This window comes from Vombatus ursinus, unplaced genomic scaffold (assembly GCF_900497805.2).
Source record: "Vombatus ursinus unplaced genomic scaffold, bare-nosed wombat genome assembly UNPS02006779.1, whole genome shotgun sequence".
In the NCBI taxonomy this organism is placed as follows: domain Eukaryota; kingdom Metazoa; phylum Chordata; class Mammalia; order Diprotodontia; family Vombatidae; genus Vombatus; species Vombatus ursinus.
In genome coordinates, this window is record NW_020946557.1 from 24584783 (window position 1) to 24600944 (window position 16162).

Genomic DNA, 16162 nt, shown 5'->3' on the forward strand with positions numbered 1-16162 from the left:
TCCTAAAGTGGGGAGCAGAAAAAATATTTATGTGAGAACTATGGCTGACAGAGGTGCCAACAGCAGTATTCTTTGAGATCCTAGCCTTCCATTTAATCCAATGGTCTCCCAAAATTATTGTTTCAGAACAAATTTCTCTCAGGAGTATCATGGTGGCTAGTCTGCGTATCCTCTGGATGTACTTGTTGAAGTTTGATGACTTCTGCTGTCATGGAACCTTCTGTGAGCCAGCACAATATATTGAAAAATTTGATGGGCTTGAGATGGAAAAATTTGGCTTGTTTTCCTGGATCTACCTCTTGTTAGCAGTATGACTTTGGGCAGGTCACTTAATTGTTCTGTGCCTCAGTTTCATTTCGTACAAGATGGGAATAATATTTTCATTACCAACCTCTATGGCATCATGAGGATTCAATTTGATGATGCGTGTGCAGTACTACGTAAAGAGTTAACATTATATAAATATAAACTATAATTATTTCTGGAGACTTCCAGCATCCTGGCATTGCAAAGAGTTGCAGTCTTAAAGTATAGTTTTTTGTTATTGTTTTTGTTAAAGTTTTTTACTATTGTAAAACCCTCTCTGAGGCTACTTTCCTCAGCTTTCACTCACATTGTTAGGTTGAATTCTGAGGGGTGACTGTTACCTCTCAGGTTTTAGAGATAATCCTGTGAGGCTGCAGTTTTAGTGCATGCCCGAACTGTTCTGCTTCCCATGAACAATTAGCAGCAGACTCAATAAGCTCTCATCAAAGGCCTTTAATCAAAGGGCTTAGCAAGCACAGTTGGTACAAAAAGCTTCCCTTCAAAAGTCTGGGATGCAATATCCCACAAATATACATAGCATCCTTGGGAAGAAAGTGCTCAAATTGCAATAGCAATAGGTTTATTACTATTCAAAAATAATAAAGTTATTATGATTAAAGTAGTAATAGAGATTGCTGTGGCAAAAGAGTAACTCACAGTTCCTCATACTAGAAATCCTTTTTCCCTTCATAAAGTCCTTCCATTGTTCACTATGGATATGTCATTTGTGCTGATGGACCCACAGCTAGTTGGGTTTTTAGAATCTACTCCTTTCTTGAGTTCATATCCAGCACTTATATTTACCATGAAAGGTCACACTCTTTGAAGTGATGTTTTGGGCAACTAACTGTCTCTTCTTATGCCTTCTATGTGCATCTCTGCTCCTGGCTAAATGCGTTGTCTCCTACTAATCTAGTTTCTCCAGTGACATGGTCAGTGGGGTACAGGGAAGAGAATAACATCCTCTCTTCAACATTCACTCTCCCACTCTCTGATGCCCTCTGGTACAGGTACAAGGATAAGTCTCCCTAAAGAGCTCCTAAGCCTGGAATTTTCCACCACTGGACTGGCCAACTCCTGAACTGACTTGCTGTTTTTATACCTAGTCTGAGAGGTAGAACTGATTTTCTGAAAAGGTCATAATGGTCTGTGTCTATAATGGATACAATGGATAAAGATCCATAGCCAAAGCCCTATAATCCTTTCACATTAATTAAGGACTTTTTCATACATTGCTGTGAGGTTGTTGGAATATTCCTTAACACCTAGTTTGCAGTTTGTAATTATATCCTAGATTTTCTGTGATTATATTAGTTAAGGTGGGGAGAGTGGGCCCCTACCCCTTATCTTATGTTTCTTTAAAGTTAGGAGGGACAGAATTCACAGTGGGAAAATTACATAAGTAATTATGTATACATAGAACTCCAATATTTGAGTAAATTATAATCTTCACCTTTCAGCTTGGACAAATAATTTAGATATTTTTTTTCTCAGGAACAATAGGTGGTTTTCCTAGGAGCCTTTAGAAGTTTTAGCAGTGGGACAACTGATTAGGCAACTATTTTTCTCTCTCGCTAAATTTTTCCATTATTGTAGGATTTAGAATGGTGTCTGGATGTTCTTTGTCAGGAATCTCTTTTCATGTTTCTTTTAGGAATTTCTTCAGATTAGATACTTTATTAGCATTTACAATTTTATTTTTTAACAAGTGAGGAACAGGTATGTAGCTTTTGAATGGAAAATTCACATTGATTTCAGTATCAATTATAAAAAACAAAACTATTTTTGAACATTACTTATAATACAAATCTCTTCTAAAAATACTTGATTAATGATAGACTCATTATTTGATAATTTATATCTAATTTATCAAATTTATAACTAATTCTTGAGTCAAGAAAGTTTCTGGTCTTAGAAACTAGAAGTCATTCAGACTGTACTTTTTTGTGTGTGAATGGTTCCACTGTAGTTCTTGCTCAGTCATGACTGACTCTGTGACTCTATTTGAGGTTTTCTTGGGCAAAATACTGGAGTGGTTTGCCATTTCCTTCTCCAGCTCATTTTACAGATGAGGAGACTGAGGCAAACATGGTTAAGTGACTTGCCTAGAGTCACCCGGCTAGTATGTGTCTAAGGCCAGATGTGAACTCAGGTCTTCCTGACTCCAGACCAGGCACTCTATGAATTGTACCACCTAGCTACCCTAAATTGCCATATATCCCAAAACTAATAAAGTGAAAATTTCTTTGCCAATCACTTGGAAATTTAAGAGAGAATTGTGAGCACAAGCCACTTGATTATTCATCTTTATGGTGCTGACATTTTCTCTCTCACTTGAACTGATATAGCACTTCAAATTATAGCACTTAGCAAAGTACCTAGCACATGCAAGGAATTTAATACATGCTAATTGATTGACTTAAAACTTTTTCAAAACTCTTCTATGTTTAGTTTAGTTTTTTTTAAGTCTTATATTAACCATGTTAAAGAGGCAGGACCAGAATTATGCCCAGTCGGGCCTGCTTAAATCTATGAAACATGTGGCCCTAGGACAAACTCTTTCTTTCCTGGCCCTTGTCCAAATGTTGCAGTCTCCACAACCTCATGCAAGCTAGGACAGACCATGCAGCTATCAGAAACCTTCCTCCAGCACTGCTGCTTTATTTAGAACTCTTGTTCAATTTTCTTCTTCATTTTGTAAGTCTGAATTTTAATAAAGATTTATAAAGACTTTGTTACTGTAAATTTTCCTTCCTTTTAGTTAGCAAGAAGTTATAATATAACCTTGCAAAGATGATTGCATTATAGAATCAAATATGGTTTTGTTTATGGTATGGCATATTAAGATACCATGGTTACTGATACTATGGATGTAATCTAAACTAAGATTTGAGCCTTCTCTTTCTCAGTGAATTCATGATTTGGGTTGAAAAGTTGATGTCCAGTTTGAAGTTATATATTTACTAGCAGCAACTAACTCTTTGTTTAATATTTCAGTCAAAAGTTGCAAAGGTCGCTGTTTCGAGAGGACATTTGGGAACTGTCGCTGCGATGTTGCCTGTGTTGAACTTGGAAACTGCTGTCTAGATTACCAGGAAACATGTATAGAACCAGGTATAAAATTTATGGGGAAATGGAAAGGGAGTAGAAACCAGGAGAAGTAATAAAAAAAATTGAGTATGAAAGATATGTCACCATAGATCTTGAGAGAATTTGTTTCTGCAAAAGACTAATGATGAAATACCTTCCACAGCTTGACAGAGACTCAGTGGATTTGAGGTTCAGGATGAGATATAGATTCTCAGACATGGCCAATGTGTTGATTTGTTTTCCTTGAATGTACATACAAGCTAGGTCCCAATTAATGTGAAGAATGAATCCCCTGAAGTACTCACATTATTTAAATTCATACCACATATTTCCACTGGTCTGGAACCAATTACTGTACTTAACATAATTATAACTTTTGAATGGTGCAAATTCAAATATGTGTAACTCCTTCAGAGGATTTATTATTCAAGCTAATAGGAATTCTAACTATATTTGTTGTAAGGGAAGGCTTCAGCTTGGGGAGGAGTTGGCAGAAAGTAATAGGTTAGTAAGTAGAGACAGATAAACAAAAAAAAGATCAGAATCAGTAGAAATTTGATTAAATAAGATTTAAATAAAGAAATGCACAGAAGAAACAAGTATAAAAAAGAACATTAAGTAGCTTTGCTACTAGAATTAAAATTATATATAAATCTATATATACATTTGTGTATACATATAGCATACTTCTCTAAAAACAAACTACATAACAAAAGTTCATTTCCTTGTACATTCCTCTTTTCTTATTTTTGTATATTATAATTTTTTTTTTGATGACTAAGTTTACAGTAAAAAATAAGTTCAAATAAAAAGATGAAAGGCACAATCATATTCTGTGTATGACCAAGGCAGGAGCTTAACTTTTTTTTTTTTTAATCTAAGAAGAATGTGTAGACACAGCTTTTGGCTACATAGGTCACTTTTTCATAGGAAATTTATTTTATTTTTAAATTCCAACTTATTTAGCTATTTAAAAAAATGACCTTTAAAACATTTATGTTCTAATACTATTTTTTTTAGTAGTGACATGATAGAAGTATGAATGTGTTTCTTTTTAGTGCATGTCAAATAAATTTCTTCCTCTGAACTTTGCATTTGAGCTTGGTTCTTAGGGGCTGTCTGATGCATTAATTCTTTAGTTATCCTGTTTCTAGTCATTATAGACTTATTAAAGGTTATTAAAGCATGAAGTCTTGGGCATCTGTCTAATCTTAATCTTTGACCAAAAATGTTATTAGTTACATACTTTGCAGATTCATACTTTAATCATTCAGTGGCTCCATAATTGCATTGACATGGGTGTTCTCTCCACCTGAGCAGATCACAAGCTATGCACATTCTCACATTCAATATTTTATGGGTACCAGTATAACAGATTGTCTCTCTCCCAGCTATTATAACATTGGGTAAGCAGTTCACTTCCTTTTCCAGTCAGTCATATTCTTGTAGATGTTTTTTGTGCCAATTATTATATACGTTTTATTAATAATGGTCTGGAGCCTGCTTAGACCCAGCATGCAGCTAGGTAGTATAGTGAATAGAACACTGGACCTGAAGTCAGGAAGACCTGAGTTCAAATGTAGCACAGATATTTACTAGTTGTGTGATCCTGGGCAAGTCACTTAACCTTTGTTTCTCTCGTTTTCCTCATCTGTAAAATGGGAAAAATAATAGCACCTACCTCTTAGGGTTGTTTTGAGGATTAAATGAGATAATATTTGCAAAAGGCTTTGCAACCTCAAAACACTATATTAGTGGTCACTGAGAATTATGATTTTTCTGAGATTGTGATGTACCATGATTTATACCTAGATAGCATCACTAGGAGAATGTGGCTTAAATGAGCTATGAAATTTCAGAGATCAATCTTTAAAAAAAACAAAAACCGAAACAAATAAGTGGCGTTTTATGAATATATAATTTCACAACACTCAATATGGTACAGATGAAAATTCAGGCGTTTCGGGGCTGGGCAAAGGCAGAGGCATAGTACCTACATCTTTGTGGCAGTAAGGCAAAGGAGAATTGGTGCTGTGATTTTTTTCCCATTATAATAGGGGAGGATGTCTTAGTTTTTAAAATGTGAAATTGTTTTAAACTAGCGGTAGTTGCATATTTTCAGTTTGTTATCTTGATACTCATTCCCTCGAGAGCTAAGCTCAAAATTTTATGTGATTGTATGCAGGTAAGAACAGAGTTTATATAAATCTTAACCTTAAAGTATATACAGTCAATGGAAGTCAGACCTGAGACATCAGCATTTGACCTCCAGAGGGGTGTTTATGTTGGTGACTGCATTGTATCTAAATCAGAAAACATTTTATTTAACTTTTTTTTTTCTTTTGGTTCAGAGCATATATGGACTTGCAGCAAATTCAGGTGTGGTGAGAAAAGACTACCAAAAAGTCACTGCTCTTGTACGGATGACTGCAAGGACAAGAGTGACTGCTGCATTAACTATGACTCTGTTTGCCAAGGTAAGAGTTCTTGACTTGATTTTGTTTGAATAATAGGCTAAAATCTTTGCAGATGTTTCCTGGACTTTGGATCATGCTTCATATTTAAACCTTGGGAGGAAGGTGGAGAGAGCTCTTCTGACAATCATGGTTGAGAGGAGGAGGGGAGAATTGTGCCTACATCACAAGCACAGATAATGGCAATGAGGAAAGGCCCTAGAATAGGATTTGAGAGACTTTGATTCTAAGTATGTCTCTGACACTTATGATTGACTCTGTGATCTTGAGCAAGTTGTATAACTGCTCTCTCCCTTGATTGCCCAATTTGTAAAAGAAAGATAAAGGGACAGAATATTGTTTGATAAAAAAGAATGCTCTCTGGATGTAGAAGCCCTGGGATACAATCCAACCTGTGTCACATCCTCTGAGTGACCTTAGGCAGGTCAAGTTAATTTCTGGACCTCCATTTCCTCATCTATAAAAGAAGCTTAGTTTCTCCCTGCTCAAAAATGAATTTTGTATCTGCCAATATTGATTGATCCATCATGGAGTTGCTAGGAGAATCAAATGAAACAGTGGATAGGAAAACAGTAAACCAATATTAACAGGTTTTTACAAGTATGTCTTAACTATGGCAGGTGCAGAAGGAGGTATAAATTGTATGCCATGAACCACAGTTCCTTGAAATCCTGTGAAGCCTGACTGTATGAGTATGAGAGTGAATTGATTAAGAATTAAGATTTTTTTTTCCTAATGACATGGGGATTTAGATGTTGGGGATTTAGATGTTCTATAAGTTGTAGCTGGAAAACCCCAAAAATGGAAAGTGAAGAAATCTAATATCAAAATTTTATAAAAATGAAACAAAATGAGAAAGCATTTATTAAGTGCCTACTATGTGCCAAGCCCTTTACTAAGCTCTTTACAAATATTATCTCATTTGATCCTCACAATAACCTTGGGAGGTAGTTGCTATTATTATCACCATTTTACATTTGAGGAAGCTGAGGTAGATGTATCCAGCAAGCATATGTCATCCTTGGTAAAACAATCCTATGTTAGACTACTCTCTTAAACATTCTCCCATTTTTCCTGATGTTCGATTAAATGTTACTAGAGATGTAACCATTCCTTATATACTTTGATATTTCATCATGCTAGCCTGAACATTTTAAAGGTTTTAAAAAATGTTTCCTTTTGGTGATGTGCCAGCATCATAGTTCTTGATAATCTTATATTTGTCCAAATAAATTTTTATTTCTTTAAAAATCTTCTTTTTAGGTGAGAAAAGTTGGGTAGAAGAAACATGTGAAAACATTCTTGAGCCTCAGTGTCCAACAGGGTAAGATGATGAGTGACTATCCATTTTTCCCCCTCTGCTTTAAAAAAATCCCTTCACCATATTTAAGAGAGATCTTCTATGCTTCCCTTCCCCATCCTCAATGGTGTACAGTGGGATGGTAAATAACTATCCCAAAATCTTGTGAAATGTTTTATTTTACACCAGAGTATACTGGTCTATTTAATATAATATGGTTATATTGAATCAACTACTTCTTAGATCTTCAGTTTTTTCACATTTGGGCTTTAAACTCCTTTTCCCTCCTAGTCTCACACTATCGCCTTCCTTTTACTCTGTTTTTGCCAAACTGAATTACTTCCAGAACTCACATTTTCCTATAATTTTCATGCCTCTATTACATGCATCATTCATCTAAATGCACTCTATGATTCAGCCAAACTAACATTCCTGATTTTTCTCATAACATTCCTGATTTTCCCATGTTTTTGCTCAGTCTTTTCCCCATTCTTGGAATGCTCTCCCTCCTTACCTACACCTCTTAGAATTCATTGTTTCTGAAAAACTCAGCTCAAAACTAACTCCTAGATAACCCCAAATGTTAGTGCCTCATCCTATCCCCCAATTTAGCTTTTATTTATTTTGCGCATATATATTTATGTGTGGACATATTTTTTTCTCCGATAAGATAAGCACCTTGATGTTAAGGATTTGGCTTTTTGTCTTTGTATTCCCAGAGCCTAGCACAGGTGCTGGGGTATAATGAAGGCTTAATAAATACTTGTTGATTGAATGACCTCCCTCCCTCTCCATCTGTAGCAATCTGACTTTATTCTTTAAGATTCCACTTAGTTTGCCTTTTGCATGAAACTCCTTCACATTAGTTGGAAGCAATCTCTTTCTTTTCTGAATTCTTATAACACTTTGTTTCTCATATATACACTTATTTTTTAAAATTATAATTATATGTGTATAGGTGTGTTATGATTGTAAGTTTCTTAAGGGAGAAACCATGCTATATTCATCTTTGTATCTCCTTTAGTATCTAGCACAGTGCCTTGTGTATAATTAATAAGTGTTTGAATTAAATTTAGATAAAAAATAATCACAATTTTGTTTCATAGTTTTAAGAAATACATTTGCTACTTTGGTATAAATTAAGAAGTGAGAGTGGATATTTGTGGATGTTGTACAAAATTAAGAAGTGAGAGTGGATATTGTACAAAAAAGACTGTTTCTTTTAAAAGCCCTGTATCGTTTATAGGGTTATTCTTCTGAAAATTGTCCAGACAATGAAATATAGTTGGATACAACATATTGAGCTGGTACATTAGTATATAAAGTCTGAATGGATGTGGTACCTGGAGAATAAACTAGTTCCATTAACTAGGAGACTGACAATAAGGTGGATTTCTTTGGGAAACTTTGCAGTGCTTCTAATGTTCCCCAACTTCTCCCCAAAACAAAGACTAATCCTTTTTTTAACAATAACATTCTTCTAGTGATGGTATAATGGAAAAGTACATGTGGGTATGAGTAGGCTACAACATAATACCAACCAAGGAAGTACTAATCATTAAACAGATATTTAACTAGAAAAGAAGATGTGCTAGTCCATTGGTGATGAGGGACATCTGATGGATAGTCTTCATGTTCCTTTGATATCTGACTAATGTTAATTTACTAAGAAAGCTCCCAAAATGGGTTGAATGAACTCCCAGTGGATATGTTTGAGAGTATTGTGACGAGTCACCTAGAGTGATAGACTATGAGTAAATTGTGATGTGGGTATTTGGGAGTCCTCACAATGATGAACTGATAGATCCATTAGTGTCTAAGTATGCTATTTATGAGAAGGCATACATTATTTTTAAAAGTGATAGAAATAAGAGGGTGTAGTGAGATATGATTACCTCACAATTAAAGTCGTGAGAGATATTCTGAAGTGTGTTTAATAATAGCTGATTGTTTGAATTAATAATCTTAAACAATTTGTTTTCATCTCTAATAACTATTTTGTATGGGGACAAAGGAAAACGTATATATGTTTTAAAGAATATCTCCTTCTTATGAAATTGTGGCTATACTTCCTACATGGTTAAAATCTCAGAGTCATAAAAATCTATTAGATTTCCCAGCTAGATTTTCAGACAAGGGAAATTTTGCTAAATAATAAGGGAAATTTCAGGCAAGTCTTTTCTTACTGTTTCTGTTTCTTCTGAATACTGATGACATATTCAACTGACTACTGCTACACTTTTTAATGACAATTAAATAATTTTTAATTACTCTATAATTCTTTCCATGATGATCCTACTGTTGAATATAGCTGATCATCCTTAAAATTGTTTAATTGAACCTGATTATTGGTAAAAATCCAATGATTCAGATAGAATAGAATACAACAGAACACAATAGAATATTATAGCTGGAAGGCACCCTAGAGATCACCTAGTCATGCCATCTCATTCTGTAGAGGAACAAGTAAGTTGGAAATGGTGAAGTGATCTGTCAGAAGTCTCATAGTCAAGAGTTGTGATAGACCTAAACCCAGTTTTTCTGACTCTATCTTGTGTTTTTTTTAAATGAACTGCTTTTGATGCATCTCATACTATGCTTTCTATTAAAGACTATTATATATACTTATATGAATGTATATATATGTTATACATGAATTTTATATACATATATGGAGTATTATAGATGGAGAGAGCTAGCTTGGGAGTCAGGAAGATCCAGATTCAAGCCCCAACTTTGACACATACTGGCTATATGTACTTAACTTCTAATATCCCCTCACAGTTCTTTAAATTGCAGAAGAGTTACTAGTTAGTATTGATAGATGGTGTTTCCTCCTTACATCAGTGAAGCCTCAGATATCTTTCAATTTGTCCTCTTTTTTTTACTCACATTACCATGATACTAGGTCATAACCTCATCACCTCTCATCTGTATGATTGCAATAGCCTCCCAATTGGCCTCCCTAATTCAAGTTTCCCTTCACCCAAGTGAGCTGCCAGAGTCGTTTTTCTGAAGCACAGACCTTACCAAGACAGTTCCCTATTAAATAATGGCTATTGGCTCTATAACTTGTGGCTTCAAAATACAGATTCAACTCTTTAACATTAAAAGTCCTTCAAGGGCAGCTCGGTGGTGCAATGGATAGAGCTCTGGCCTCGGAGTCAGGAGGACCTGAGTTCAAATCTGGCCTCAGACACTTGACACTTACTACTTATGTGACCCTGGGCAAGTCACTTAACCCTGATTGCCTCACCAAAATAAAGTAAAATAAAATAAAATAAAATGAAAGTCCTTCATAGTTTGTCTCCACCCTCCTTTCCAGGCTTAGTATATACATCACTCCTCTTCCCATGCTTTCTGGTAAAGCTAAACTTGTCTTCTTGGTGATCTTCATGCATGATACTTTATCTCTTGTCTTTGCGCCTTTGCTCCGGCTGACCCTCCTCTCCCTTCCCCATGCCTGGAATACACTTATTATTCATCTTCTCTGAAAGTATTGGAAACACCTTATGAGAGTTGCAGTGATTTATGACTATTTCATAGTTAAAGTCGTGAGAATCTTTCTAAAATGTGATTCATAATGTTGATAATCTTGTCGTCATCTATAAGTGATGATTTTTTCACCTCTAAGTATCTCTGGTTTCTTTTAAAGCTTTGCTCCAGTGCTACATTTTCGTGAAGTCTTTCCTGATCCCCTTGATGGGATATATTTTATGTACACTTATATATGTGTATGTTAGACATGACTGAATATATATTTTATATATACATATTTGTGCATGTATATGTAGTCTTTTATTTGTACTTGTATATGTTTTCTCTCCTCCTCTCCTCCATAACCTGCACCCTGATAGAATGTAAGCTCCTTGAAGACAGGGACTATTTCATTTTTGTCTCTATATCCTCAGTGTCTGACACACAATAGGTATTTGATAGATGCTTTTTGATTGATAAAATAGTATGTGAATACTTAATAAAAATATTATATAAAATCTGTGTATCATGAAAACTCTGTCTATATAAGTGTATATAACATACATATATGGCACCTCTATATATGGATATATGTAATTTTGTTTTAACTGAGAATGTCTTCTGCCAAAATATATGAGTAACTAAGCTATAACTTATAGTCTTAAGAAGTTGTCTGGGGGCACTGAGAGGTTTAGTGATTTGTCCAAAGTTGCACAGTAAGTATGTGTCAGAAGTGGGGCTTGAACCCAGATCTTCCTTACTGCAGGTGGGCAGTTTCCTGTCTACTGTACCATGTTATTTAGATATTTATATGCAACACACACACACACACACACACACACACACATATAGATTAGATATTTAGGTGCAATACATGTATATACACACATAAAATCAGTAACTCCTAATCCTCTAAGATCCTTGTCCATATCTTTCCCTTCCTCTACCATAAGTGGGGTTTAACATACAGGAGACCTTCTTCTTGTGCTTCTGTTATCTCAAAAACCATGATGTTTATATACCTGTGCATGTAAAGTTTTTTTTTTGACAAGATTTATGTCTGGCTCTTTTTTCACTCCCATCTTAGTGGAAAATTCTTCATTATGGAGGAGTATCAAAAGGAAGGATAAAGTTCATCAAAATGCCCTTTCCTAAAAACAGCTTTTTCTTATGACCTAGGTTTGAAATTCCGCCTACCATTTTGTTTTCCTTGGATGGCTTCAGGGCAGAATATTTGCACACTTGGGGTGGACTTCTTCCTGTTATTAGGAAACTACGTGAGTAACTTTACTGTTAAACATGGCAATGTGATTTTTCAATGAAAGAGTTGATGATGGCAAACATGCTTGGAAAAGTACCAGTAGAATTCTGGATTTTGTTTTTCTTTTTCTTAACCATCCATGACTGTAAGAGGCTAGAGCAGCTGTATGATAGATAACTAAATAGTGCTTAACATTTGGGATTGCTGTAATTCCTTGCTTTACATAAAGCTGTAATAGTGACAATTATTTTAGAATCATTGGTCTTAGCCATTTTATTTGTGTTTGTTCTTTCCCAGAAGTTTGACTTCCTATAATAAATAGAAATTCTTCACATATATATATATATATATTTTTTTTGGATTTAAAGGTAGAATTTTAAACTTTTTTAAAAAATTAAAACAAACTTTAATTAATTTATTTTAATTTATCAACAATCACTTCCATAAGGTTTTGAGTTTTAAATTTTTCTCTCCCTCCCTCTCCAAGCATGAAATCTGATATAGGCTATACATATACATTCCTATTAAACATATTTTCACATTAGTGATGTTGTAAATAAGAATTAGAACCAGTAGGAGGAACCACCAGAAAGAGGAAACAAAACACAACAGAAGAAAAAAAAATAGCAAAATAGTATGATTCGATCTGCATTCAAACTCCATAGTTCTTTCTTTGGATGTGGATAGCTAGAATTTTAAACTTTAAGCAAGAAATTGAATTCCTGTTAGAATATTGGTTTATCCCTAGAACCATAGTTCTTATGTAGAAGGGAAAAGCATGGAAACTTTGTATACTAATTGCTTCTAATAAATCCACCCAATTTATTCATTTCCATCAACAGCCTCTGCTAATTGATCATTGTGTACAAAACACTGCATGTATTACTGATGCAATAATTCATGCCAAAGATTTAAATCATATTAACAAACAACTTTATGAGGATCCATTTTTCTCTTAAAGCCCCATTGTCTTTACTAGTGAGGAAGGATGGGGTGTACTTGGGTATTTAAAACTACGGAATTTTTCTCATTGTCATCACCCTAGTCTATTATACTTACCATTCTATTGGGGCAAAATAGAAGAAAGTAAACATTCATTTTTAAAAATTGACTTATATCATAAGGGTCATATTCCTAGGGAAGTAGTTAGGACATAGCTGTGATGCTAATGGAGCAGCTCAGTGGCACAGTGGACAGAGTGCCAGCTCTGGAGTTAAGAAGACTCATTTTCCTGAGTTCAAATCTGGCCTCAATTTTTATTAACTGTGTGACCCTGGGCAAGTCGCTTAACATGGTTTGCCTCAGTTTCCTCATCTGTAAAATGAGCTGGAAAAAGAAATGGCAAACTACTCCAGTATCTCTACCAAGAAAGCCCCAAATAGGGTCACAGAGTCAGACATGACCGAAAATGACTGAAGAACAACATGATGCTAATGACTAATATGGATTTGGTTAATGCTCTGTTTTTTCCAAGCTTTGAAAGATTTGACTTTATACCCATTTGTGGAACTTAAATTCTGGAGTCTTAGTTGGCTTATAAACCATTTTAATAGTTGTTCTTTTGATTTTCCAAAATAATAATTACAGTGTGGTATATGTCAATGTGTGATCTTTATTTTGTTTAAGGTATCAAAATTCCTCTGATGTGCATAAAAGAATTAATTTTTCTTAGATTAATCTTTTGAGACTTCTAAGTGATAATGTTTTCCATAGTAGGATAAGAATTTAATCCAATTAATTGATTACATTATTTTAAACAATTGATAGAAGAAGGCTATTTTGTGTGTGCCCCCTCTCAAATTAGTTTTACCATGGAAAAAATCCCTGTATAAGTAAGCATTACCAAATAGTAAGTATTCTCTATTAAGCATTTAATTTTCATGAATCCATGCTTAACATCTAAGCACGCATGGTTTGAGATTGGATGTCAGAAGTTTATTAGTAGTAAAGGAAAGGAATTTTATCTGAGGTAAGATAAAATCACAATCCTGAATTCATCATTGTGCTGCCAAAATCAGATAACATAGAATAATTAATGGTCTTGAGGTAGTTTGTTTTGTGTTACAAATTAAAAAAAAAAATAAATCCACAGGTTAGCCAGGTACAAACTATGAGGCAAAAATGAAGTGAAATTGTTTGTACTTCCCAGGTAGCTGCCTTTGCTAGTGACCAGAAGTGTGGCCCCAAACTCTTACTTTTATTTATGCTTAGACTAGTCTGAGGCTAGTTCTCATCAGTGGCTGCCATGCTGTTAATATCTTATAGCAGATCACATCTTTACTGTCACACAATTGACTGATAGTTGCAGAAAATGCAATAATTTATAGGTCTTAACTGTTTGTTGACTATAAAAACAGTATTTGATTTGGTGGGAAAAAGTACTTGCTTCAACACTTTTTACCAATAAGGTATCTTTCAGGTATGAATTTAGATCATAAGATTTCTTCCTAGATGCAACAAAGATAATTTTGCTTGATCTTTTGATTATTGATAACAAGAAAGAAGCAGGAAGTTGCATGTTAAAGATTTTTGCCACTGGTATTGAATGCATCCAGGTGAGAATCAATATGGAAAGATTCCTGATGGATGGTGAGATCTTCCTGTTTATAAGAGCCATTGTTTTGATGACATCAAGCTCCATAATGCTGCTGATCCTCTATAATTAGATCTACAACTAGGAAAAAAGATTTAATATAAGTAGACACAGAAGAAGATCAAGGAAATTTAAAACACCCATTTTTGAGACTATGATAGACAAATTTAATTACAAATATATCTTATATAGACATTGAAGATTGGTGAGCCCAAAATTAAACATATGAGAGTAGTCCAAATTGTTTTGTTTTATTTTATTCTGAACTTAAGAACTAAAACAAGAATTTCCATAATATAGTAGAATAAAAAAGATGACTGCACATAAAACTGCAAATCTATTACATATAATTTGCTATTCCTTTTAAATATATAATAATTATCATATAACTTTCTTTTTCCCCCCCTTTTTTTCTTCCCTCTACTGTCCCACCCTAGAGATGGCTACCATTAGACACAAATATGTAGTATGTAAATATATATGTATGTATATATACACACACACAGACACAAACATACATACATACACATTTATATGTAAAACCATCCCATACATACTATTATTTATCAGTTTTTTATCTGGAAATTGTTCAGTGCTTCTAGTTTCCCCATTTTTTCCCAAGCAAAAAAAAAAATCTTACTATCAAAACTTTTCCAGCAATGCTATTGGGCTACAAGTCATGGAATAATACATTCTTTAAGGAATCAAAATTGCAAGTTCACCCAAAAGGCAATGACAAGTTGCATTTGGGCACAAGTAAGATGTACAGTATATCAATGATGAATTATATAGAAAAAATGACAGCTTATATATTGTCTAGGGGCTTCAGTAATGTCAAGAGACCTAAAGGAAGGCTCTTGAAATATTGATGAATAGACTTCCTTTGAAGGATTTACTGGAAAATCTACAGAAGATTTATGAATGACAAAGATGTAAATGGGTTGAAATTTGCATTTGAGGGAGTACTCATTTTGAGGAGATTATAGATCCATTGAAACATTGCCTGATTAAAAAGTAATGGTTTATTCTACTCTTCATGACCCCATTTGAAATTTTCTTGGCAAAGATATTGGAGTGATTTGCCATTTCCTTCTCCAGCTCATTTTACAGATGAGGAAACTGAGTCAAATAGGGTTAAGTGAGTTGCCCAGGGTCACACAGTTAGTAAGTATCTGAATCTAGATTTGAACTCAGATCCTTCTTGACTCTGGACCTGGCACTCTATCCACTGCACCAACTAGTTTGGGCAATATGGTTAAACCTTACTTTGAGAAAATACTAAATACTAAAATCAAAACTTTAAAGAGTATATTAATGAATAGGTCACCCCCATTAATTAGTATGAAATGATTTTTTTCTTTAAAGGAAGATTAACATGTCCTATATTGAAGAAAGTTTCACTTGTGCATACAGTCATTGGCTTATAGAGGGAGGTTAGGTTATGGATTCAAGTGTGATAATTACAGGTATAGGAACTCCAAACTTGTTAGGTAGGAGTCACTGTCAATGACAGACCTATCAGAAATCAAGAAAAAGCATCTCTGAAATTACAGTGTTAGTCAGTAGAAAGATGACTTGATTTTTGCTAAAATTTTCATAGGTTCATAGATTTAGATCGGAAAGGGATGATAAAGATAATGTTATCCAGCCTCTTTATAACT

The 16162-nt window shown here is 34.3% G+C and overlaps 1 protein-coding gene across 2 annotated transcripts in view; it reads left to right on the top strand.

Annotated features, from left to right (window-relative positions):
* The window catches only part of ENPP1 (ectonucleotide pyrophosphatase/phosphodiesterase 1), a 107717-nt gene that overhangs the window by 38186 nt on the left and 53369 nt on the right, over positions 1-16162 (top strand). For both annotated transcript variants that reach the window (XM_027848597.1, XM_027848598.1), the window contains exons 3-6: positions 3304-3420; positions 5748-5873; positions 7134-7194; positions 11827-11924. In XM_027848597.1, the coding sequence (XP_027704398.1) occupies positions 3304-3420; positions 5748-5873; positions 7134-7194; positions 11827-11924 (402 nt within the window). The remainder of the gene's footprint in view (positions 1-3303; positions 3421-5747; positions 5874-7133; positions 7195-11826; positions 11925-16162) is intronic.